Genomic DNA, 26,839 nt, shown 5'->3' with positions numbered 1-26,839 from the left:
CGCCTGTCCCTATCTACTACACCCCATCTACTAATAACACTGATGACAAGAGACTCAACTCTGGTATAGTAATACACAAAAAGTATCCATTCACTCTTATGTAATGCTTTGGATTCATTACATATTTATGAGTCCTGAGCCAGATAGTAAGGAATTTTGGCAGCTGTCAGATGCTTGTTTTCCTATGTAACAAAATGAATTTTTTCTCCAAGTAATGAAAAAAATGTGATATTTTCCCAGCCTTATCTTCTTTATTTAGAAAACAAGCAATCATCTAGGAAATAAATCTTGGAACATAATCTTGAGGAATTTTAACTAATATGAATGAGCAATAGGGCTTAGTTTTCCATAGATACACACACACACACACACAAAAAAATTCCCAAAACAAACCAAAACAAACCAAAACACAACAAAACATACCTTTCCATTTAGCCTCTTGAAGGTAAGTCCTGATACAAGAATATTACTACCAAAAAGTAACAATGTTCAAATCAATTAATCTTTATTCAAGGTAAAATTAAGCATACAGGAGGAGGGCTTATGCACACATAAGTGATAGGAGCACAAAATATTTGTCAATGATTTTTCAAAGACACAAAAATAATGTCACTGTAAGATGTGCCATTTATAAGCCTATTGTATTAGTTTATTGAGAATAATTTTATAAAAACACCATAATGGAGTCTATGATTTAGAAATAATATTTTTAGAAGTGTTCCACTCTGTATATAACTACATAAAAATGTTTGCATTTAAAATCAGAAAATAACCCTTTTTTTTTTTTATTGACATTACTTGACATCACACAGAAGTGCTACTCCACGGAGTACCCAGTGCTCTGGAGGCTGACGGGTTTTAAGATCCATAGCAGCAATGTAATTAAGATCTGTTCGACTGCTCTTTTTGTAGACCGGACATGAATACAGACATGGATCTTTTGCAGCTGAAAAGACAAAAGAGACATAAAGAGCAATTAAAGTTGAAAAAATGAGGCCCTAAGGGAATGATCATAAGGCAAATGGAGAACTGAATTCAAGTTCAATAGTACTCTGCTCTCTATTTGCTATTGCCAGTTGAAGGACATATCATGGTTTGAAATTTCTGTGGGTTTAACATGAGCACCTAGGAACAGATGCAAACCACTATATGTAAATAGACACTCTAGAGTAATTAGTGTTCTTATTGCTTTAATCTGCCCACTGAACATTACTTCTTATCAATGTATTATAACAAAATAAAATTTCCCTACTTTCAACAACCTGGTTTGAAATTTATTTAGTATTTGTACTATATACTACAAGTCAACAGCTACTTCACTGCAGAATTAGAACAGTAGTCTAGTCATGCTCAGTACTTCAGTATTCATGATTTAGTATCTTGGCTGCTGATCATGCCTTTTGTAAAACATTACCTATGCAAAATAGGATGCTAGCAAGATTTGCTTTTAGAGGTGGAATGCTTTTCAACAGAGTTTTCCAATTTTATGTCTTGCAGTGGATTATTCTATTCTGTTTTATATGTCTATTCAGTAGCATGTCCTATTCTATATGCAAAACCCCATCACATTAAGATAAATTACACATTTTCACAGTGCTGTCCTTAAGCCCCATAAATTTCCTTTCCATTCCTACATTTCTTTACTGCCTCAAAGACAAAACATCTCCCACCACCTCACTCCACCTCTTGCTTGCTTCCATGAACTCAAAATCAGACTTGTCCAGAAAAAAAAGTTTTTATAAATATACACATTATATATATGTGTATATATAAAAAAATATGTTATCTATAAATACAATATATACCTTTATATGTATATATATGTGTGTGTGTATGTATAATCTATGAGTATCTTGTATGTTGTATATACATACAAACATATATTTATATATATATATATAATAATTACATTCATTTTTGACAGGAGTCTCGTGGTTTGACACGGAAAAAGAATTTTTCCAGAAAGAAGTGGTCAATTTAGACATTGACCAATTAAAAATAAACATGCCTCTGAGAACACAGAAGAGTTAAAGGCAGAATTCCCAAAAGAACTTGCTCTCTTGGGTACCGGTCAGGACTCTCCCCTGCCCGGCAATGAGCTGGGTGGGGGAGGGGAAAAGCCATGTGGCCTTCAGAGGTAGGCCCAAGGGTGGAGGAACTAGAACTGGCCCCTTGCAGATAAAAAGGTAGGGAAATCTAAAATGTCTCCGTCCCCCCCCTCCCTCCCCCCCCCGAGTCCCTCTCTCTTCAAAGAAAAAAAAAGAGACAACAGTAGTTTTGCCAACAGTTCACCGCAGAAAAAAGAGAAGAGCGGGGGGGGGGGGGGGTGCCCAGCCGGGCTGTGGGAGCTGGAGCCTGGGCAGCAAGCCATCTTTGTGAGTCAGGACTTTTAACCCTTCCTTAAAAAATAAAAGCTTTATAAAATTTTTCTCCTTCTCAGTTTAAAAGAAAAAAAGAGAAACAGCCTGGGACCTAAGATGTTAGAAAGAAAAATTCTAAGTAAAAAGAAATAATAAAGTAGCTTTTAGCTAAACTTTTTCTTAGTAGCCACAAACTAAACTAATCTTCTCCTCCAAAAAAGACTGTATTTTAGGAAGATGCCGGCGAGTCAAAGAGACCTGCTTCAGCTGGGAGAAAACAAAAATAGAGCAAACAACAACAAAAAAAAATTAAAGAAATGTATAGTAGTACCCCCTATCTTCGCAAAAGAGGAAGAAAAAAAAATCTCTGTTCTTAGATCCTCGGCCCCAGGGGAAAATGGGGGGGGGGTGTTGGTCCCAAAAATAAAAAACTAAACTGTTATTTTTTCCCCGCTTGGCAGGGCATCCTTAAAAGAAAAAATCCTAAAAAACAGTCTGTCCATCCATGCATTAATAGTAAGAGCACTGTGCATAGAGAAAAAAGAGTCACCATTAGCAAACTTTTTCTCCGGGCGGTGCCATGTGGTGACATGGAAGCACAGGTTGTGGCAGCTGTGTTTCTTAGGGGGTCGGTGGCACAGGAAGGGCTCCTCTCTCCCTGAAGATGGACTGGGTGTTAATTACCTAGAGAGTAAAAACCTGATTGGGGTCCAGGTTGTGGTCCAGGTTGTGTCTCACTATAATTTATTAGAGTTGAGTAGTAGGAAGAAGAATGCTTTAGAAAGTTTTCATATTAAATTGTATATATTTTCTTTCTTCTTTTTTTTCCTCTTTTATAATAGCATAGTAGTAGTACCTTAATAAAGTTCTTTTCTTATTATTAAGCTTAAGCCTGCTTTACTCTGTTCTCAATCGCATTTCACAGCATTCAATTTAAAAATTACATTTTCATAAAAACACTAACATTGTGCCAGTGTAAAACCATAACAAGGAGCGAAAGAGATTATTTAGATTTAGGTTATGGAGGCTGCAGAGATCACAGAGTTTATGTATAAGAAAAATGGAATTTTAGGTCCGGGACATATATTGTCAATATGTACAGCTTACCTGTTACAAAGCACTTAACACCATTAACACCACGTATAGACACCTCTCTAAATATTAGGAAAATTGACTACTATCAATTATGAAGCAAGTCTGAAAGCACATTTTCAATGGAAGACTGGGAAGTCTTCCCCATTGAAAGAGATTTGCTACGTATACAATGATTAGCAGCAGCCTCATGAAATCCCTGCAGCCCAAAAGATTTCAATGCAGTTAAATAAAATGTTACCTTGAATTCAATGGAAATAACATCCTTTACCATACTGTTACTTACTGTTATTCTCTGCATATATCCTTATAACTGGCATCAGCTCAAAGAGCACCTTGGGCTTAGATTCTGTCAGTCTCATGTTTCTTCTGTCCCAACCAGCTCCTTCTAAATACAGCCCATACACAAAGACACCTTCTGAAGGAGGGCTCGTGATATCATCCTTCATCCATTTAGTGACTTCATTGCACAGCACTACACTGTCAAGAGCCCATCCTTTGTGGGCTCTTGTTATTTCCTGCCCAAACCAGACAAAAGTTAGGTGGTTACATTTTCACATGAGCACAGAATCCTTTTTCACAGCAGTTATTAGAAATATATTTGTATGATCATAAAATATCCTCTTTAGTACAAAAAAATCCCACCAATCCTTTACAATAGTCATGTTCAGAGAAGTCTGACTTTCCTCTAAGGGAGTAATGGCATGGCACTGCAAGAAAGCTTTCAGTATTTTTTCCACTATATTTGATGTTAATTTCTTTCTATTATATAAAGTATCTAAAAGAGTATACCAAGTAATACAGCTGCTGGATGTCAATAGTAGCCAGCTTTTGTGAACACAAAAATTTCAAAAATTTGATGAGATGAGAAAACATTACCTGCATGTGGTAAGTGAAACATATTTTCTGGGGCTACCTTCTTTTTACTGCACCTCTACTCTTCAATAACTGAATTTCTAATGAGTAAGAACTCACTCAGCTATAAAGCTATGTAAAGAAACTGCAAAAAACCCTGTTAGTTAGTGCACTGGGCAATACTCAACTCTCTGAAGCCCAGTTCTTTACTATGCCATGCAAATAAGTTATGGCAAACCCAAGTTTTATCTTAGTTTTCCAATGGCTTCAAAAATCTTTCTTTGAAGTAATTGGAACGAATGCTTGCCCTGTACTGCAGTTACATGGATGATCTAAAAGAACTCAAGATTTATAGCTCAATGATCATTCCTCCTTCTCATTTCTCTTTGTTTTACAACACAGCAAAGTACAGAAACTCACCTTGATATTTACTTGGGATATTATGTTGTTACATATTCACAGTTCCTTTTTACAGAACCATAAATTTCTGTCATTTCCAACTGGTTTCAATCCTGCTAGTAAACCTTTTCCATAAGCTTGGATGCAAAAAATAGTCCTATTTTAGGATTGTTCACTCAAAGAAATATTTTGTTACAAAGTTTGGGCTTTTTTTTCCTGAGGTCCCATTGTATTTTCACCTGAGTATTCTTTTTTAATTTTACACACTCCAGATGCTTACTGTTTCCTGTATATCCCTTTATGCTGACCAACACAGGCATTTATTGCTTCATTTTAAAGTAAAAATGTTGCTGAGCAGCCAACACAATCACCAAATTAACATACATGCATTAGCAAACACATCTAATATCATATTTCTATGCATCAATAAAGGAAAATCTTTCCCACTTCCTGAAGAAAGACTTAATCAGCTACTGAACAGCAGCAGTGAAATGTAAGACTAATTCTGAATAGTTTATCAGCCCATTCTCCAGTCAGGTATGTACTGAACATAGAACAAAAAAAAAGGGGGGGAAAGGCAAATTCATGGGCTTAATGGCCATTCTCAAAGATATCTCAATGGAAACATGAGACTAAATATTTTTCTAGTCTACCTTAATAATGTTGTGAGGTAGCCTCTACTCATTTGGGGCTTGGTCAACACAGGAAACATAATTTAACACATTAGTGGTTGTTATACTGAAAAAGTGTATGTGAAGGAAGAGCAGTTAACTCAGGAAATGTTAGACAGTCACAATCTTCCCACGTGTATAAACTCATCCTTCATCAGATAATACTTTCTGTTAAAAAAAGCATGTAAAAAAATAAGCAGAATAAGATTTCAAACGCAATTTACCTGTCTCACTGCAGTTAAAAATCCTTGGGGATTAAAAAAACCTGTCATCCAGAAACAGTTCGGTCGACTTTCAAAAATCCACTTGTAAAACTGGTGGTTTCTTTCTAGAAGATCAGTAAACCAGAAACCAAGTGTACTGGAAGGCCAAGATGCCTAAAAACCGTAAACATATTTTAAAATTGCACATTGCTGTCAAGCAAAGCTACATCTTCCCATGGTAATAAACAATATAATATTAGCAAATCATATTTGAAGATCATCTATCATATCTTAACTTTAATCTGATGCTTAAACTTTGCATCCCACTGAAACCTGAAGGAAATTATTTTTATGTTTAAAATCATGTCTACTATTCCATTTACATGTTCAATGCTCTCTGTGGAATTGTCCATTTTATGATATTTTTGCAAGGTTAGACAGCTGTATAAGAGAAAAAGAAAAGTTGTATACATGTCTTTATAATTCCAAGGTCAATATAGCAAGACAATGTGATTTCTGTAGGACTGTTCTGCATTTTTATTCTTCTGAATAAAATCTAAGGAAAACTGAACTTGGACTATGTGGAGATATAGCTGTGTTGTGAAGCATCTGTTCACATCTAGGTTTTCTACCATGAAAACACTTTTCCAGTAGAAACAAAACAAGCAAATAACAAAAAAAAACCCCTTTTTTCTTAAAAAAAAATAAAAAATCTTTCCATCAGTTGCCATTAAGAGGTCTAATTATCCCTGAAAACAATTTATATGGGGAGAGGCTGAGATCTGGGATTGTTTCGCTTGGAGAAGAGAAGGCTTAAAGGAGGCTTAAATAGGTTTATATTTCATGTGGAGGACTGAAGAAGATGGAGCCTGATCCTTTTCAGCAATTGGACAGAAGACAATGGGAACAAGATAAAATGTCAGAAATTCTGTTTCAACTTAAGGAGTTTTTTGTTTGTTTGGCTGGTGGTTGGTTGATTGGTTGGTTTTTACTGTGAAGATGATCAAAGAGTGGAATGGGTTGCACCTCTCTGATTCTGGAGACTCCTGGAAAACCTAATTTAACTGACCCTGCTTTAGGAAGTGTGATTAAACTACACTGTCTCCATAGGTCCTTTCCAGCATCTACTATTCTGTAATTATGTGGCTATTACTCAAACTCAAAACACACTGATTTTGACCAAAATGGACAGGCCACTTCTACTTAACCCAGAAAAGGATGTCCAATAATTATATATGTCCAATAAATAACACCACCTTAGTCCACTAATGTGGGTGCTAATTTTTAAAATCCATCATCATATTTTAAATTTCTCTCCTCTCTCTGGGTTTTTATACTGCCAATATGTTAAATATGGCAGTATAAATATGCCAGACGGTTAAAATGGAACAAAGTTGCATCCTTCACATTCATTTCAATTTTCATAAATGAAAGAAGGCTTGTTTTGAGTATGTTTATTTTAGCACAAAATCTATTCCAGCAGTTGCACAGCTCTGGTTAACACTTCTGAAACATAGTTTGAAAAAAATGTTTACTCTAAGTCTAGCAGTTTAATCTAGTCTTCAGAAATAGATTTTTTTATTTCTTTCCAGAACAAGTGATGTACATCTACCTTTTTCCAGTTAGCAGGAATCCTTCCATCATACATGCAGTCTAAAGCATCCCTCAGATTTTCACTCATAACTATTGTCCCATCAATGGCAAGTTTTAGATCAGTCAGAGTGCTCCTCACTAAAGAAATAACTCTCTGCATTTGTTCAATCTCCTGTCGCAAAAATATGTGCATAGGTTGAAAAGGTCCCATATTCTTTAGTTTTTCTTTTACCTGTTTGTAGAAAACCAAAGATCTTTCAATAAAAGTGAAAAAAATAAAATTTGCTTTATGTCAATGCTAGGCCCCAGTATGATCTTTGAGACATAACATAATTTATTTATGAGCTTAAATGGTCAGTTTGGCACCTCCTTTGAATTATCTGCAAGAGAGAAACACAGGATTTTTCCCAAGAGAAATCTGTGATGCTGAGACTGACTATGTTTTTAGTCCAAGTCATGATTTAGTCTTTGAGCTAATTCCATTTAAAGAACTTGTAGGCTGTTTACGTTAGTTCAGAGAATTCAGCTTTAGTTCCAACAAGCAATTCCAAGGTTCTTTTTGAACAAACTAATAAAGAGTAATTGCCCCAGCCACTTTGCTTCAGCATAGCAGCAATGCCTAGGAACTATCACAATACCAGGCAGTCCTGTATTCTAATCAAACTCAATGATACATTTTTAATCAAAAGTGTAAAATAAACAAATAAACAGCTGCATTAACATAACTAGAAATTTTATAGTGTCAACAACCTCAATTAAAAGCTGATGATCCTACCTCCCTCATAGTGCAAATGACAACTTAAACATTAACGGGTTTAATATTTCTGAAAAAGTCCTTACAAAAGCACTTCAGCACACATTTAATGACTTCATTGTAAACATCCATCGTTTGGCCACTTTTATTTAAAATACAAAGTATTACCTGTAAGAATTAATTCAAACATGCTTTTAGAAATGTTTTTGGGAATTTGATGGTGTTTTTTATTTTCAGTCCATAAAAGACAAGATGGACCAAATGTTTTTGCCAGAATTTCATTAACTCACTTCAAATGGTACATAATCAGCAGGAAGTTTTTCCAGCATATCATCAGCCAGTGTGGCTACAACTGCCTCTCGAGTTTCGCCTCCTCCACCAGAGCTATCTTTAGGCTGAATACTGAGGATGGTGTCCAATACACCTCTGGAAATTTTACTTTGGTAGGTGATATCCGCATTGGGGTGCAAACCAAACACCTCTGGTGTGTCATAAGCAGGAAGGCTCTACATAGTAAAATATAAGAAGAGTACAATGGGAGATTTAGAAGCAAATTATTTTTAAAAAATCCCCCCCCCCAAAAAAACCCAAAAAACCACTACATAAAACTCAACACACAACAAAATAAAATAAAAAAGAAAAAACCCATCGATTACTGTTAAGTAACAAGCTAGATTTCTTCAAATAATCTTAAGCCAAATAACTTGCTATGGTCTGTTTGTCATGTCACAGCCCAAACCACACCAAACTTATTGTGTTTTAACAACTATACACTATTTTAATAATAAACATTTACTCTCATATACCTAGACCTTTTATTTCAAAGAGGTTGTACCCAATGTCTGGACTCCATTCTTTGCCCCCTTTAATAATTTTGTGCCTTTAGGTATGTCCCACAAGCAAAACACATGAAAAAGAAAATACATATTACTGTCATGAAAATTATAACATTGATAACCAAAATTAGTTATCACTAATAGATATGCAAAGTGCTAGAAATCAGTTTAAAAATCTATGAATGAAAGACAAAATACAGGTACTCAGAAAAAAACACAAACATTATAGGGAATCAGGAACTTATGAGAAACAGTTTTCATTTACCAACCTGTATGTACTGAAGGTATTGATCCACCATAGTATATTTGGGTATGCTGTATCCTTTGTAGAAACTGAATTCCTGACTGAATGTGTTTTCACTGAACCAAATCTTTACAAAGGTGTTCATGAGTCTTTTGTCGAAGTCATCTGTCACACGACCACCATACTGGATCTCACCTATCATGTAACAAACAGTACTCCAGCAGATCCCCTAAAACCAAGCAGAAACCACTGGCTTCAGCTAATCCCCTCTTATTTACTTAGACTTCCCTTAGAAAAAACAGCTGATGTCTGTCCCATTTGAAAGGGATTCCCTGAACACCTGCAAGGATTTCTCAAAATAGAATTTGCTGAAATTAAAAAGCATCTTGAAGATAGCAAGAAGGTTACAGATATATTTGAATTCTCCTTTCACTTAAAATGCCAACTGCAAACTGCTCTGACACAGACCTCTCTGTATGACAACTGACCATATGAAAGTGAGAAACATAGGAGACATTCTTGTATAGTCATTTAAAACCACTTTTGACTTCTTCATGCTGCAAAGATAGGTGACAGGGGGAAATCTTACTTTTACTCGACATAGATTTAAACACAAGAGTATTTGAAATATCTCTTTTAAACTAATTGACTTAATTAGAATTGAAAAGAAGGCCTATACTTCTAAGGTTTATATGTCTGAGATGGCTGGAAAGGCTTTTTTTTTTAATGTAGAGGTTAATACAGAAATTAAATATGCACTGGATTAGAAGTCTAAGTCTGCTGCTGACAGATATACTTGAAATATTGAATATTTGTGGAAAAAACAATAGTTAAAATCACTTTTGTAGTTAAGTTACTAGGAAGCATTTGCATACATTCTACTACTTGAAAGATCCATCATCTTAATCCACCTTTCCCACAGAATCATTAATTACCTTCTTGGTATCCATGCGATTCAAGTGGTTTTGAATGAACTGCACGGCAGCATTGAAATCAGCTTGATTAAACTCATAGGGAATATTCCAACCCAGAGACCCGAATTTGCATCTTTCTTGAATGGTGGAGTGCAGAAAGGCTACAGCATACAACAGTGGTTTCCATTGCACCATTTTACTGGCATCTAATAAATCCTGGTTGACACCTATTGATTGCAAATGGGCTTTATGAGAATCACTGTAATTGTTTTTTTCAAAACTACTTCAAATCAGTGCTAAAATATCACTCTAGAAATATTCACTTGGCTCTCTGCCTCTCCCAAGGGTAAATTATTGTCCCCCAAAATGTTCTGCGCTGGAGACAGTTTATAGCATGCTTTTAAATTGCTCAAATTAAAAGAGTAAACTTCAGGGGGAAAAAACCCCACTATTTACTAATAGCTGAATTCACATCAAGTGGCTTTCTGCACAGACTTGGTCCTTTATTTTATGTAGTGTAAAGAGCATTTGATGGCTAACCATGCCATTTTTCTGCCAAAAGACAGAATATTAAAAATTCAAACACTTTGAACTGAGATACCAAAAGCCAAATTGTGAGAAAAGAAAAGGCATTTGTTATTTAGATATACAATTAGTTGTGGCAACAGAACATCAGCAAATCTTCTTTTTAATTTTCAAAACAAAAACTAAGATTTGCGCTGGTATCATTGCAAGCAGTTCCTCATACCAGCTTACACCTACTACCAGTTTAACCTGACCACACAATAGCATCACCGTCCAAAATCATTAGCATTCTATCACTCACCACTGTATGTTCTCTTTAGTCCAGCTCTGAGCCCTTGTGGTGGTTCATTGGTAAACTTAATCGACATTTGAAGAAGGGTGATGGGGAATTGTTTGTGAATGTCAGTTGTAATCCAAAGTCTAAAGCTTTCATGAACATTCTCTGTCTCTATTGCTGTGTCCATTAACTCATCCAGAAAGTCAAGTCCAAGGTGGCAGTTTTGCAGAAGTGCCCAACCTCCCTAGTTTAAAACAATAGATTTTAAAAAGTTATCAACATTGTTCAAAAACTGAAATCTCCTTGATGGGAGCTAAGATCTGGCTGTTTCTTCTGAAGATGGTGTTAGCTTATTTGGTTTTTTCACCTGAACAAGTGGTTCCTACTTGTCTCGTCTGGTCTATTTAAATATTCTCTACCTTTTCCATTTCAATACATTTAAAACATACCTTGTCATGACTACAGCGCTGATAGGAACTGATAAATTTTGACTTACATAAGGGAGCTCAGGAGTAGCTCCACAGAGCAACCTGCTAAACCTTGTTCCTCACAGGGGTTCTAGGCTTGGAAAATAATCAAATAAACATACATTATTAACCTATTTCTATCAATATATAGATGTCAAACTTATCTATATGAATTACCATATTTCATTATAGGCATCTCATATACCTCTTCCCTAAGACACCTTGTGAGACAGTGAGGGAAGGTAACTGCGTTTCTCTTGACTAAACTAAAGATGCTCCTTTCCCCTGTTTTTGAATGGGTTTCTTCTCATTTGATCTGTCAATTAGTTCCTTATGAGAAATTATCAAATAAGAATCTGAAGCAAAACAGGTCATAAAAAGAAGCTCATAGCAAAGGAGATTAAGATCAGTATTTTCACATCAGCGGGCATAGCAGTAGTACCACCTGATGCGCAAAGCATGCCAGATTGGAACATCTCACCTTTCTCATACGGATAGTTTTTCTCTTTAATTCCTCATCCTGTAAAATGCCTGTTACCAGATTGTCCCTCCCAAGTCCAAATTCAGACTACAGCAATACATAATAACTTGCTATACTTATCTTGTTTTTCTCAAGTTTATGTAACTATCAATAGCATATCTGGAATTCATTTTCTTTATTTAACAAAATACATACACACTACTAAAATAAAAAACTGAAAATATAATCTGAAACGCCTACAGAAGAATATTTGCTGGTGATATAATCAAAAAAACAAAAAATCAATTAAGCTCTGTTCATCAGTCTGCAATCACTCTAAAATCCCCATTTTATATGAAAAACACTCAATTTTCAAGGAAAAGCATCTGCACAGTATCAAGAAGCTTGCGGTAGCAAATTGAAGGAGTGTGAAAATACAGTTCTCTTGCTTAGGACACTTATATAAATAAACGTAGGCATTTGCATCAGCACTAACTCCCTACCACACAACATTATCTCACGGCAGGATTTTTATTTCTAAGTGCTTAATACAGAGAGAAAAACATTCTGGTTTTTGTTACTTACATGAGCCATTGTCTGCTGTAGAAGTTTACGAGCATGGATTCCTTGCCCCTGGCCCATGGAAACACAATATGTTTCTATCTTCAGTCTTTTTCCCAAAGCAATAATTGAGTCCGTAGGATCAGAGCCCAGGGAAAGAAAGCATATGAGGGGAGTACATGGATCTGACTCTTCCCATGTTTTCTCCAAGTCCAAGATGACTCCCTCTGTGTATTTCTCCCCCATAGTGTCAATGATATATTTTCTTGCCTATATTAAAAAGGGTAAATTTAACTTGTGACCTAACCATTTTATACTGTTTTCTTCCCAGTGTAAATGTTACCAAAAGGTCAACTGAAGACCAAAGAAATTTAAAAATTTATATCAAAAATATAAATATACAACAAGTTTATTTTTACATGTCAACACATCATACTGTCTTTGAAGGTATTATTTTTTATAGCCTTATACAACCAGTGAATTTTTAAAAAATAATTATTATATTACATATATCTGTATGTATTTATATATATAACCATAATTAGAGTATAATAGAAAAAAACAACTTCTCTGAAACTTTAGAAAAATTTTAATGATTTAAGGATATCTCCATTAGATAGTGTAACTCTTAGCCTCAGAATCTAGAAAAATAAGAGAAAAATACTAAAGATGGGCTTCAAAGCTTGTAAGCCTTTCTCACTCTGCAGTAAAATAAGCAAAGAATTAACAGTAGTAATGATTAAAATAACTATCACTAAGTAGACAATCCAGAAGAATAGGTGAAAACCAACTCTTCTCCCCTCTTTATTTATCTTTAAAAATTCTAGATTATTGTTCTTTTTCTCAAAGAAATAGACTCTTTCAAACAGTCTGAGGTAGTCTTTCTTACACTCTTTTCCCCCACACAGCTCTTGTCTTAGATAAATCTTCCCCTTAACACCTCTGGGTTACCTCTCAGAGACAAAAGAAATTCAGCATATAACTTTTGATACACTATCAGTTTTCATAAAACCATGGACAGATGAAAGTTTACCTTGCACCATTAACAGTAAGGAGGAACTAATCTTGTGTGATCTGTTTCAGACACATAGCAGACATCATAGAGATATTCATTATACAGTACTGCTTAATCTATTGACTGCAGTTACACCAGTAACTGGTGAGATTTTCTCTGAATCCAATCACAATGTCTAAAGATATGCATCAATAAAATTAACACCACACTTCAAGTGATACATTCTAATTTCAGTAAATCATCATTAATTGTCCTGAATTGTCAGTAATATTATAAATTTTTGTTCTTTTGTACTGGAGAAGAACATAAAGTTTAAAAATAAGTTCCTAGAAAATTATTTTTCTTTTAAAAAGGTCTATTTAATAAACTTCAGTTTTGTAATTTTTAAATAGATATGTATAAATTGAGAACTTTGAGCAGACTTTATTAAAGATTTTTCCAAAGTGATTCTAATTCTTCCATGCAAGAAATAGTTTCTCAATTAAATTGTTTTCAATTTTACCTCATCCAGTCAAGTTCATTAAAATATTTGACTTCAGTTTAACACAGTGACACTTCTAGCGTTCTAGTGAGTAAGCAAGGATAGTCAAAAGTATCGTCTGAACTACTAAAGCACATCTGGATAAACACATATGATTCCAGCAGAAATCACCACAGTGGGTAATATTTGTTCAATATATTGGAATAATTTTTTATCACTGCCCTTGTAACAAATACATAAATAGTCTGAAAGGAATTTCAGAAAATACAACATAAAGGTCCATTACAAAATGGACCGTTAGCATTATATAAGATAGTACAAACCTGCAATCTGAAAACTATTACTGTAGTGATACCTAAATAGAACATGTAGGCTATAAAAATATACCTGAGCTATGGTCCTGTCAGGACACCAAGATCTGATAAGAAGAAGAAGTCTGAAGCAGTCCAGAGATTGACCATAGCCACTAGGAACCGATTCTTCTTCGGGATTCTTACTATCAAACCAGATTTTCCACTGTTTCTCTTCTCTGGAAATCTGCAATTATACCACCAAAGAAGCAAATATTACTAAACAGACAAGTCATATTTGCGCTGCCGCTAGGTCGCAAACTTTTAATGAGAGTCAGAGATGTGAAATTCACACCCAGGCATTTGTTTAGAGTCATTCTTCCACAGATTTAAAAAGGCTATTAAAAATTATAGGATAAAATTTCAGATTATAAGTATGCTATTGTAGAATACACAGCCCTGGAGTATTCATATTCTGAAAACAGGAGCTATTAATCAGTATGTTATATTCTGATATAATATAGCATAGCTATGTCAGAATATGGATAGCTAGGCACAGATACAGCTTTGAGAACAGCAAGTACATAATTGCTCTCCACATGAATGTACCTTGTCCCTAACTTTTACTCCATGTAACCAGAGTAATATTGGAACAAGCATCGTAAAACATAGTGTAAGAAAGCACAACAGGGATGCAAGATAATGTAATAACCAGAATAAAAATAAATTTGCAATATATTAATTGGATAATTGTATTGGGATAATCCCAATCTGAAAATATTACAATTTTAGAAAGGATGAACACCCTACACTCTTCTTATTTTCTTGGACATGGTTGAGATTTTATATCAACATATGATGATAAGTAGTCAGGGCCATAACTGTTGCTATCTGCTGTCAGTTTTGTTTCTCTTCCATTAAATAAACCAGTTTCCACCACATGGCTGGATTGCTACCAGACAATTACTTGTTAGACAAGAGATCAACTTTCAAAAGCTCTTACGTACTTGATCAAGAATATTTGAAAACTGTTCAAGCTTACTGAGCTCCACCAAGTTCAACCAAGTCATGTCCAGAATCCATTTAGCTGGCTTAGGAGGACAAGCTTTAAGGTCTAGGGAAGCACCACCTACAAGAAATTGAAATTAGTTATTAGCACTGTTGGAGAGACAAAGAAAAATAAACCAAATAAGAAGGAAAAAAACCAAATACAATAATCCATTTTTAAAATCATGATGTTACAGAAGTTTTCTACCTTACAAAACCATGCCATATTTGATTAAGCTGAGTTTGCAATTTGGTTAATTTATAGTGTTTTTTAAATATTATGTAACTTAGTCAGAAGCATTAGCCAATTTACATTTTGAGGCTTTACTGGCTTTTTGTGCAATGTGCCTGGAAATAAAGGCTTTTTGGGAAAAGCTATTCTGAAGATTCAACATAAAAAAATTCACACATATAATCCATTAATAAATACTGCCTGGAAAACTAAGTCTCTTGAAAAGGTAATATAAAATGGATTCACACTTTCAACTGAACTCAGTGCTTGTATGCAGTTGAGGCCAAAGCCATGACCTTGTCTCATGCAGCTGAGACTCCGATGTTCTTTTAAAATGTTAGCATCATTTTCTGCTCCTATTTGCTGCAGTTACTATAATATGTTTAGTACAATAACAATTTTTTCTAAGCTAAACACATACCTGATGGTATTTGATGGTATTTGAGCAGCAGACAACAATATTCCTTTCAAATTCTCATGATTATAAAGATATATTCATCAATATTCAGTGTGCTGCTATAAATTAGAGCTGCCATATAAGGTTGTCTGTCACCAGATCAGAATGATAAACATGTATTCTTACAATTGACTGATTTCTCATGCACAAAAGGAAGGAGCATGCTGGCTAGGAGATACAAATACATAAATTTTCTAAAATAATAATGTGCTCTCCTTATAATTTTTTCATAGTTTTCACCTTTAATAAGTGTCAGAAATTCTTCATGTTTCACTCTGTTTCTTTGTATATCAATCTTCAAAGTAAGAAGTAATGTGAAAAGAAATTTATGCTCCTCATAGAGACCTCGGGCAGTATGTTTGAATACTTCATATGTCATATATTCAATAATATTGGTAACCCTCTTGCTGGTTATAGGGCTCTTGGTAGACCTGTTAGAAGAAAGGTCTGCAGTTGAAATTTGATTTTCTTAGGCTTTATAGAACGGGAATACTATGCAAAAAAGAAAAAGCCATAGTTCAGTATTTTCAAAACATGAAAAATAATAGATCACAAACAGAATATCAGACAGCAAGCTGGCAACAACTTTCAGATTGAGGGAACAACAACAAAAAATCCTTTCTAATCAAGTCTTTTTGTCCAGCTGAAAGTCAATGCAGTATAATGGTATTTAATTATCTAATGACAAATTTTGAGGGACTGTAAGTACATTAGAAGGGTCTTTGCCTTGTTAACTTACAAATTTTTATGGGTATTTAAGCTGACAATTCTTGATCCAGATTCTAAGAAGCAAGAGTCTTCTTTCTGATATTAGCTTACAATAAATCTTTACTGTACTACAGACACCTCCAGGAATGGGTAAATACAAATTATACTTATTGTTAGCTAAATTACCTGGCTAAGGAGAAGTCAAAAAGCCCCAAAAACTGTCGAAGTGATGTCTGATACATGACATTGACCATGCTCATCTCATTGATAAGGAAGTACAAGATGCTACCTCGTGTTGCAACTGAAGAGCAGGAAAAAAAATTAGTTCAAAGTAGAAATGTAGAGCAGAAAACTTTAACTCTCCAAAACACATACAATGATCTTCACACTAATGATAACTGAAGATCCTTGAATTTCTCTATTCTTTACTGCCAGAAAAATAATAAGATCATTCATTTAATCCTCATGTATACATCAGGGGAAAAAATTCTGTTCTGTAATTAATGCAAACTATGTAAAGCCCAGTTTTCTAATATGAGCATATCTGGAGATCTGCAATATTCAGATCATCAGCAGAACACATGAAAATTATGGCTGTTTAAAATACTGTTTAAGTATCCAAACAAATTTCTTTTTACAAACTTTTACAAGATTCATATAGAAGAAATGAGCTATATTGATTGAACTTACCCAGCACTGATTTAACTTCTTTTCAGGAGTCATTCAGTTTTAAACACAAAGGTTTTACAACAGCTGCAATGTTTCTGGTACACTAACTGTATCCTCTTACACATTTCATAGAATACAGACAATTACAGAGAGCTGTTTTTTCCCTGTTTTCCCTGCTTTTTCACCTGTCAGTTAAAAGTCAAAAGACTCATGAAATTTGTTGACTATAACAACCAAAGGATAAATGGTGAAGCATTCATCAGAACAGATATAGAGAGTACCTAATGTTTTACAAGCTCTGAAAAAGAATGTCAACATGTTGAACTCAAACATATGCTTACGTAAACACCCTAATGATGTGCTTGTTTATAGAGCAATGGGAAGTCTACAAAGAGAACAATTCGCTCAATTTTATTAATTCCACATTAGGCATAACATTGACTATTTTCTCTAGTGCAGCTCAATATGACATCTCGATACATTTTACTTACAGGAAAACACAGATCTCTCCCACAAATTTTGGTCTTCGTGATCTCATCCTACCATTTCTCCTACTCTAAGTATTGGTGTTTTAAATATATGGTCTAGCTATTTGTCTCCTATGACTACCTTCACTCACCAGGTCTGTACTCTTCACGGGCTGAATTGATCTGTACTTCAGTTTCAGCAGAAGCTTGCAGTTTCTGTGTTATTTCTTCAGCAGTCTTCCTAGTGTTACTCAATACAATTAGTAGAGTCTCATCATCTGCCAGAGAACTCTTAGTGCTTGTAAGTTGAAATAAAAGGTTATCTTCTAGGTCTTTAATTCTCCTTTTGTTCATAGTCACATCTTCAATAAGATCAGTTCTTTCTTTCTCTAATTCCTATTGGATTACATGGTAATATTTGGGAAACAGATGAGCAATCAAAAAGAAAAGAAAAAAACCAAATATTTAGCTTAAAAAATACTGATCCTACTAAAACGGCATAGGTCAAAACTAGCTGAATTATTTTGGGGAAAAAATTCCAGTGGTATTTCTGACACAATATATATTGCCAGGATCTGAACCTGCTACATAAGTAGGCATTAACAAATCATTTCTAAAAATATTATGGAAGAGGCTTGTATCATGCCCTAAAAGAATAACAAGTTCACAATGATTTGTCTTCTCTTTCTGTTTCAGAAAAGACAAATGCAAACACCATTCCAGACATAGAATTTTATTCCCCTACGTGTAATCTTATCCTCATTTATGCCTTGCTTTACAATTGCCATATGGAAAACTTAGACTCAATGGCCATGCTTAGTCATCAAATCAAGCATCATATATTTCATATATTTCAAGAAGTGCCAATACTCCTCCATCAGACAGGGATAATTTCAGTCTCTCACTAAAATGCTTCATTAATCAAGAAAATATGTAGAAATTGAGTTACATCACTATAATTATTTTTTTAGTATTCATTTAGTATTCATTTAGTAATACAATCTGGGTGGTTTATGTACCTAGATTCTTTTCCAGTGCCCAAATATAGAAGATGAATAACTGTTAACCAAGAGTTTTACATTAAAAAACAGCTATGTGAAATCCCTAGAAAAATATTTTTCAGTTATAACAGTCTGTTCAGTTCATTCTTAAAATTAACCTTTAAAAACTTCATATAAATTAGTCCATCAGAGATAAAAATCCTCTACTGAAATATAACTAAATGTTTCAGTACAGTGAAGTAAAAAGAAAGAAAAGAGAGAGAACGGGTTAAGAGTTTTTCATAGGAGAAGGCTAATATGAATCTTATGAATGAACAGTGAGTCAGTTGGTAAAAATATTTGCTGTCTAGATAAATACTTCACCAAATTTACAAAGGTCTGGTGAATAATATTAACAATGTCTCTCTGAGCTTGGAAGTTCTGTGTTCACTCCATCATTGCCAAGTCCATTTCCATGTTGTTTACCAGCTGCTAATATTCCAAAGGAATAGGGACAGCACTAAGAAACACATGACCTCTCATATAGCACTAGAGAAAGTATGGACCTGAGCCCTTAGCAAGGCTTAAGGAAAGGCTTTACTCCCCCATTTGAGCAGTCTTCCTTCATGCAGCTTTGAAAAACTATTACAACTTTTGAAATTGTTTTTTTTTAAATTATTTTTCCACATTCTGAACTTTTGGTCTTCTTAACCTACATTCTCCTCCTACATTCCTAATTCAAACATTTATTTATTTTAAAGAATGCCCCTTTATCTTAAAAAGGAAATTCAGAAAATTATCTTTTTATTATCAGATTCAGAGTTTTTTTCTTGGCATATTGAAACATCATAATCTCACCAGGTAGAAAATATTTAGTGGGACAATCATTTTAGAATAATGCAAGTACAACATAACTTAGAGGATGTGCTTACTTATTCAAAAGATCTGACAAAAAACTGATGAAAATAGACAAGAAAACTACAGTTATCTGCATTTCAATCAACTGCTGCTTCACGGAACTGAAAAAAAGCAGGTAACAGTTTCATGAAACATTCTTTTCATGCAAGTTTGATGAAGTGAGAACTAAATTGCATTAAAAGGCAGTTATCCTCCAATTAAATATAATAATTAACATACTGCACCAAATTAAACTTCATGTTTTTCTGATTCAGTTCAAAAATTTAAACATACTATAGAATTCAATGCTTCATAAAAGCAGAAAGAAATTCTCCTCACAAGAGCCTGAGAAACAAGGTGGAGACAGTTCACCAAGCTAAAGTGAAGTAACCCTAGATGAAAACCTTATTAAAGAGCTCTTAAGCTCATCTATTAAGCTCTTAAAATGCTTTTTACAGATGAAAAAGTGTAAACAGTTGAAAGCTTTCTTCATAGCTTCAAAAATTTCCAGTCATAACACCAAGAATGCAGAAAAAAATAAACCAAGTTATCATGTACATAAATTCAAGGAACTTGCACCAAAGAGACTATTTCAGATCCTGTTTTATGGAGTTCATTTCACAAGCAGATGACATTTTGCCAACTGTACCAAAGAATGCTATTTATTGTTAATATTCATAAAATATGAAAGCTGCTACATAGCTTATATCATCCTCTCACAAAATAATTCACAAGTAAAAGAATTTGCATCAACTGTTCCTTACAGAACTCAAGCCTTTTTGCAGCAAAAATCTTCATATATGAATGTGAAAATTCAAAAAACCATAAAGAGTTATTGCATATTATAACTCCACTACTAATCTGACTTACCTATGACACTAAATAAACAAGTTTTTTTTCAAATTACATAAAATCCAATGTATCAAAATAATGCTTTCATTTAAATATCATAAGCTATAATACCTTCAGACATATATCAAATCTCTCAAATCCTATTACTCCAGGAAATAAAGGAGAATCAAATTTATACAGATCTACCAGCTGTATGCTTATCCTTATGCTTCACTTGTATCTTGCAATTGGCTTACATTCTGGTGGAAAAGAAGAAATCAGTACTAGTGTTCCTATCAGTAAACAATTAATTCTGTGAGATATATGTGACAAAGATTCTTTTAATGGACATAGCAGACAACAGAGAGCCAGACTTTGCAGAAATTTTAAATACCATGCTCTTTTCCTTGCTGGAAAAGGAAGGAAAGAAATTCATTCTAAGACCACAACCATATAAAAGATGGTAGAATAGGAAGAATGATAGAAATGTGCATAAAAATCTTGAAGAACTCTGATTTCAAATAAATAATCTCTTCTCTTTCTGGGACAGAAGTTCTGCACATACATTGTAACACTGGATATCACCAAGCAGTCATACTGCTCAAATCAATTGGCAAACTTTCTCACAGTAAAATAGTTCCACCACTCTCCTACCAAAGGCTACAAAGGGTAGTAAGAATCCAGACACCTAAGAGGGAAACCCCCATATTCCCAAAGATGCATCATTAGACATCATAGGAAAGTGTTTGGATGTGATTTATTCAAATTGACTTCTCAGGAAACCTTGAACCACAAGGTGTATAAAGAGAGACCAAGAAAACTGCAACATGGTTAAGTATATTCTGTAGAAGTTCCCCTGCCTGTCAAGTTGTCCACTTGTCATTTATCTAGAGGAAATATCCCCGGGGGTTTCAAACAAAGCAGTAGTGAGCATAACACTCTGAGAAGTTGGTAGAGAGAGCACCCTATGTCCATTTATTAGACATTCCCTCTTAGTGACAAAGAGGCCATTGAACAGTAGAATAATTTTAATTTGGAAGGCACCTACAGAAATTAACTAGTGCAACCCCTGCTCGGACCTAAACAGCCCAGTTGCTCAGTGCAATGTCCAGGTGAATCTTGAACCACAGAAATCCCACAAAATCCTTGGTTAATCTACTCCTGGGCATGACCACTCTTGATGTAATTATATTTTCCTTCATATCTAATCAGAATTCTTCATGTTCCAATATGAGTTTTAGTTCTCCATCTACTTCTTGGCTCCTCCCTTTCCTGTGTCCTCCAAGCAAGCACACAGCAACAGCAATGACTGGAGGAATTTAATAAATGGTCTCCTGGAGGAATGTACTATACTTTAAGGCCCAAGAAGTGAAGTCTGGCATAAAGCTTTGTGAATATACACATCACAGAGTGTTTTACATAGACAGTGATAATTTCTTTACATAGTGGGTTGACAAGCTATCAGTGGTTGAAGGGGAGCTGATGGTGCAATGAAGCTGTCTGATAAAAAACAGACCTTAACAGATTGAGTGTGATTTTTCTCACGAGATCCATGCACTGTTTGGGAATGAAATGCAACTACTCAACATGAACAAGATGACTGAGTCTATTAACAAGAAAAATCTTACACTGGCGAGGCAGAGGGAGGTATTGGAATGATGGGAGAACCTCAACAGATGTCACGAAAGGAAACAATAATATTCCTGTCCTTCCGCTCTAATGAAGGTCAACTGAAACTATTTCCAAAATCTTAGTAAATACAGAGTCATAGTTACATAGTGTTTCTTATAACGTGAACATTGCCTGACCTTATACCTACAGGGATTAGCTGTTCCATAGTTTAAAAGGTACCAAGCAGCCTCCCTCCAGAACTCCATGTGGCATGTTAATTGGGACTGGCATCTTGAACCTGGATTTCCTCAACTAATATATCTGCAATGTCAAAAGGTATGTCAGTAGGTGGCCCATTTTCCCTTGAGCAAGGAAGTAACTAAGTCTGAATTCTTTGCATTAGGTTATGTTGCCATGAGCTCCAGGGCTTGTAGACACAACATCAGGTTTGATTTCAGGCCCCTTTGCTTTTCAAAGGCTGTTCTCGTGAGGTAATAACTCATTGAGGCAGGAAAAATAAGGTTAATACAGCACAGTTGCAACAATAAAGAGACAGAGAAACTTCCACATGAATGAGTCAATTGCTTCTGTGCCACTTTTTAAACCATTACAAATAGGTTATATCAAGAATAATCACAATAGAGAGAGTCAGAAAGTTACCTTGCAATATTGGTATAGAGAGTAATAAATTAAAGTAAAATATTCTACGGGTAAATATAAGACCTACAGACAGGAAAAGAGATATAATAAATTATTTTACCTGTTTTTCTGTGAGAATGACTCTGCCTAAGAGTTGATTTTCAAGACCTTTCATGGTTACAGTAAAGTCAATGATGGAGGTTTGAGCACTAATTTCAGGAGAGTAACAAGGATTTGGCAGTTTTGTAGTAATGTAAAGTCTGAAGCCATTCATAACATCCACTTCCTTATCACCAACTTTTACCTTAAGTTAAAAAAGGTTAAAAAAAAGTCTTGAAATATAAAGAGCCAATACACACATTTTCAGATACTGCATATAGGAAAAAAGGTTACATTTTTCTGCTTAAAGGCATAAAAATCCAGTTTTAAATCATACATCTGATGCAAAAACTTTGTTAAGAACAGTCCAGGACCACCTTAAATGGCCCATTCAAACATTATTTCAACTTCTAAAAATTGTCATAAGCAAAGGAATAAGGAACTCTATGCAGTAAATATATTAACCATTTGTGAACTTAAACCCTACCTTTTTTTTTTTTTCTTTCATTAGCATTGATCAAATTTAAATGAGTTTAATTTTTATAGTCCTATATTTATTAAGAGTTATTTTGATAAGGAGAAGTTGTGGGGAGGGGAAGGGTGGAAAGGGGAATTTACATATGTTTGCTCATTTGTTTTATTTTTACCTTGTTGGCTGAACCTGTTTTAATGATTTTTCTTTCCAAAATGTTATCAAGTGCTGGGTCCAGCTCTTCTCCAATATCTTCTACTAAAAGAGGTCTTCCCAAAGAAAGGCTGTCTTCTAAGTGGTTTCTAAAATACTTGTGATTCAAAGAAGTGATCTAAAAACATAGATGCAATACCTTATGCCAATCTTTTTCTTAGTTTCATATTTATAGATTATTTCATTTTCTTTAAAGTACTGCCAAAAGCAATGATCCTGTGAGTAGACTAGTATTAATGCAAACATTGTGAGCTCAAGGAAAGGGAACATCAGCATATCCTATTGCCAGATCTCATGGAATGCAAAGTTCTATTTTTCAGCTGCAAAGATAGAAGCAATTTTGATAGAAGCAATTTTGATACCCTATGAGTACAACTACTCAAGAATTTCACAGGAAAAATTCACAGGAACCTTTTAGCACCTTCAATTTTATGTTGGATAACATCTCCGAGTCAAACTGCACCAGGGTCAATTCCAAGATAAGTATTTTTCTGTGGTTTTTTTTCACCCTTGAAAAGGAGAGGTTTACATGGAACAGAACCTTAAATAGTCTTTGCTTTAAATAGTCCCCAGTATAACTGAGATTTTCAACATGTTCAAAAAGCACATTCAGCTTAGATGTTAATAAAGTTGTAAACAAACTAACAATAATTTTTATAATAACTAAGCAACCGCTAAAGGTTTCTACACCTAGATAACAATCACCATGAAGGTGGTAGTTATATTCACAGAGCCACTCTATTAGCACACCTCAAGCTACTTTTATGGATTTCAGGGTTTTGTTTCTTTTTTTTAAAAAGGCTGGTTTATTGATGTAATTATAATTGCAGCAAGTAAGAACATTCTTCCTTCTATTTTCTTGTTTGAATTGAATTTGTGTATCTTGCCTCAGACTGTACATTGTAGCACTACATCTTCCCTGTATATTTGCAGAGCACTTAGCAACTGACATCCATACTAAAACAACAAAAATTAACATAATTTCTGATTAAAAGATGAAAAAAAATCTTGCTATAACATTTATAAATGATTTTTCATTTATAAACCCTTACATGAAATTGTATTAATTCAACTAGTTGGTGTTTGTTCCTAACACTTACATTATTCTGAAAACATGTTTATTACCAGACAGTGCCCATCCAGCCTATTTTCCAAAGTTTATGTTCCATTAAAATAAATTCATTAAACAATGGAGTTACTGATGTTAAAGGATACACTTCCATATCTAATCAAATTTCAAATCCAATAAAATATATCTGAGATATTCTTTATATTCAAGCCAAGCTTTTTGTATAAATATAATTTCCTAAGCATTAGGGGAATCACTGAATTGTAATGCTGTAAGCTTTTAGGGATTTTGAAAGCACAAGCATTTCTATTACCTGAAGGTCATTTCTGCCTTCTTTATTTTTAATCCAAATTTTACCCTGTGTTTGTGGATCAATTAACAAAGGATAACGAGATGCTTTAGTGACAATAATTCCATTCTGTATGGATAAGTCGTCATTTGGCAATCCTTGCAGGTTCCATTCACTGATAGTTGGAGCATCAGTCAACATTTCTATGAGGTTCAAGTTGTTACGGAAAGGAATTTTTCGGCTTTTCATTTCCTTTTGCCAGTCATTTAATAGCAGACAGCGGAACTCTTGGTTAAAAGGACCAGAATAGGACAGAAAAGCTGTAGCTAAGAGTACATCACCTCAAAGAGAAAAAGGAGGAAAAAAAACCAAAACAAACAAAAGCATTATGACTTTGCCAATTCTATTAATGAACAAGCTGTTTCCTTCACTAGTTGCTAGTGTTGCTATGTTTTGGCTGGTAACTGAAAAACACACTTTGACCCATAAAGAATGCAAATCAATCTTTTTTTCAAGGCTCAGTGCATGGCATGACAGTGGTACATTTCAATAGAGGCCACATTTACTTTGTTCTTCCTATGCAATTGTAGGAATCAAGAGATCAGCATCTGGCAGCTTTTTAAGGTTAATTCAACACACATGTAGTGCTGTTCCAAACACTAGATCCTGCACAAGCAGGATATGGCAGAGAGGACTTAGTCATGAACTTCTAGTTCCATCATTTCCTTGTGCATTCATAGGAACAGGCTAAAACAATTGGGGTGTGTGTGTGTTGGGGGAGTTGGGGGGGGGGGGGGGGCAGGGTGGAACCCCTTATAAGTACTGATTCAATGAAATTACTGTAAATCAATTACAGTGATGAGTACTGGTAATAAAAACTGTCAGAGACATCATTTTGGAGGTGTTAAGTGGGACAACTTTTCATCTTCTGTTCAGTTTCAAAATTTCCCCCCTAAATTTCATGACACCATAGTTTGAGGGGGTTTTGTACCTCTGAAATAAGAATGCAAAATTTAAACTGGAGAAGATATCTTACTTTTATACTGAGCTAGTGTTTTTTGGACACTGTCAAGTTATCTAAAAAGAAATAGGATGAATATGTAGGGAAGGTATCCCAGATTTTTAATAAGTTAATACACATATATATATTATAGTCGCAAATAAAACACAATTTAGTTACTATAATACAACCCATACAACAAGGCTGCTTTTTGTAGCCTTGCCAGGTAAAAAGTAGAGAAGAAAGTTCAGCCCACAGTAAATGATGAGATAAATTTAATTTATTGATCTAACTAATAAACCAATTATTTATTACAAAGTACTTTAGTTTACAAGTACAAATTTAAAAACCTAATCATGACCTTCTAAGAAGCAAATTCTTATGAACATTAGTAACTGCAGTTAAAAATATTGATTTCTATCTATAAATGTCAGTGCCTGAGTATCAGGCTTCCTCATCTCAATATATATTCTCAGTTATACACATTTTATTAGCTCTCACTCTCTTTGGACTGTTACCTACAAATATCAGTCAAGTTAAAATTTTAGTGTCCCAAATATATGCCTCCACATTCACAGTATCCCTTATATTTTCTTTTTAAATATGAACTTTAGCCTGATATTTATTTTTCACCTAAAAGGACTTTAGCAAGGGAATTAAAATAATTACCCTTGTTTTTGAGACAGGGATCTAACATACAAAGGAAAAGTGTTACATTTCAAATGTTTTCAGTTTCACTACTCCCTATTATTCAAACAACTTGCTTCCAAGTTCCAAGGTTTGGATAAAAACTTACCAACTAACGTCTTGGTTTGCATGGCAAATTCTTTACTCTCTTCTGTCCACCTCTCTTTTTCACCTGCTAAACCACTTATAAGACTTGAGGCAGTTTGCATTTTATGTCGGCAACGTTCAGCATCTTCCAGCAGAGTCTAGAGAAAACCACGCACCAAGAGAAATTGTTTACAGTAGTATGTCTGATTGGCCAGAAAAATCTCTACATCTCATTAAACCAGTGGATAAACAACAGGTTAGAAATATATTCTCAAATATCTCTATCACCATGCAGAGGAGGGAATGTGAGATGGAAAAAATATATCAGGACAAACTCTCAACATCTCCCAGAAACATGATTCAGTATTTCTTTTTAATATTCCTGTTC

The 26,839-nt window shown here is 34.5% G+C and overlaps 1 protein-coding gene across 5 annotated transcripts in view; it reads right to left on the bottom strand.

Moving 5' to 3' along the window:
* Positions 1 to 488: 488 nt before the first annotated feature.
* Positions 489 to 26,839, bottom strand: part of LOC100231437 (dynein axonemal heavy chain 5) — a 140,559-nt gene continuing 114,208 nt past the window's right edge. For all 5 annotated transcript variants that reach the window (XM_072924293.1, XM_072924294.1, XM_072924295.1 and 2 more), the window contains 18 exons: positions 26,474 to 26,609; positions 24,702 to 25,018; positions 23,282 to 23,437; positions 22,657 to 22,839; positions 17,730 to 17,973; positions 16,628 to 16,742; positions 15,974 to 16,164; positions 15,005 to 15,126; positions 14,095 to 14,244; positions 12,236 to 12,481; positions 10,748 to 10,967; positions 9,943 to 10,148; positions 9,033 to 9,236; positions 8,218 to 8,433; positions 7,193 to 7,405; positions 5,602 to 5,754; positions 3,739 to 3,970; positions 489 to 946 (listed from right to left, as the gene is read on the bottom strand). In XM_072924293.1, coding sequence (XP_072780394.1) covers positions 795 to 946; positions 3,739 to 3,970; positions 5,602 to 5,754; positions 7,193 to 7,405; positions 8,218 to 8,433; positions 9,033 to 9,236; positions 9,943 to 10,148; positions 10,748 to 10,967; positions 12,236 to 12,481; positions 14,095 to 14,244; positions 15,005 to 15,126; positions 15,974 to 16,164; positions 16,628 to 16,742; positions 17,730 to 17,973; positions 22,657 to 22,839; positions 23,282 to 23,437; positions 24,702 to 25,018; positions 26,474 to 26,609 — 3,456 coding nt within the window. In that variant the 3' untranslated portion in view covers positions 489 to 794. The remainder of the gene's footprint in view (positions 947 to 3,738; positions 3,971 to 5,601; positions 5,755 to 7,192; positions 7,406 to 8,217; positions 8,434 to 9,032; positions 9,237 to 9,942; positions 10,149 to 10,747; positions 10,968 to 12,235; positions 12,482 to 14,094; positions 14,245 to 15,004; positions 15,127 to 15,973; positions 16,165 to 16,627; positions 16,743 to 17,729; positions 17,974 to 22,656; positions 22,840 to 23,281; positions 23,438 to 24,701; positions 25,019 to 26,473; positions 26,610 to 26,839) is intronic.

This window comes from Taeniopygia guttata, chromosome 2 (assembly GCF_048771995.1).
Source record: "Taeniopygia guttata chromosome 2, bTaeGut7.mat, whole genome shotgun sequence".
Lineage (NCBI taxonomy): Eukaryota > Metazoa > Chordata > Aves > Passeriformes > Estrildidae > Taeniopygia > Taeniopygia guttata.
This window is presented reverse-complemented; position numbering and strand designations above follow the sequence as displayed.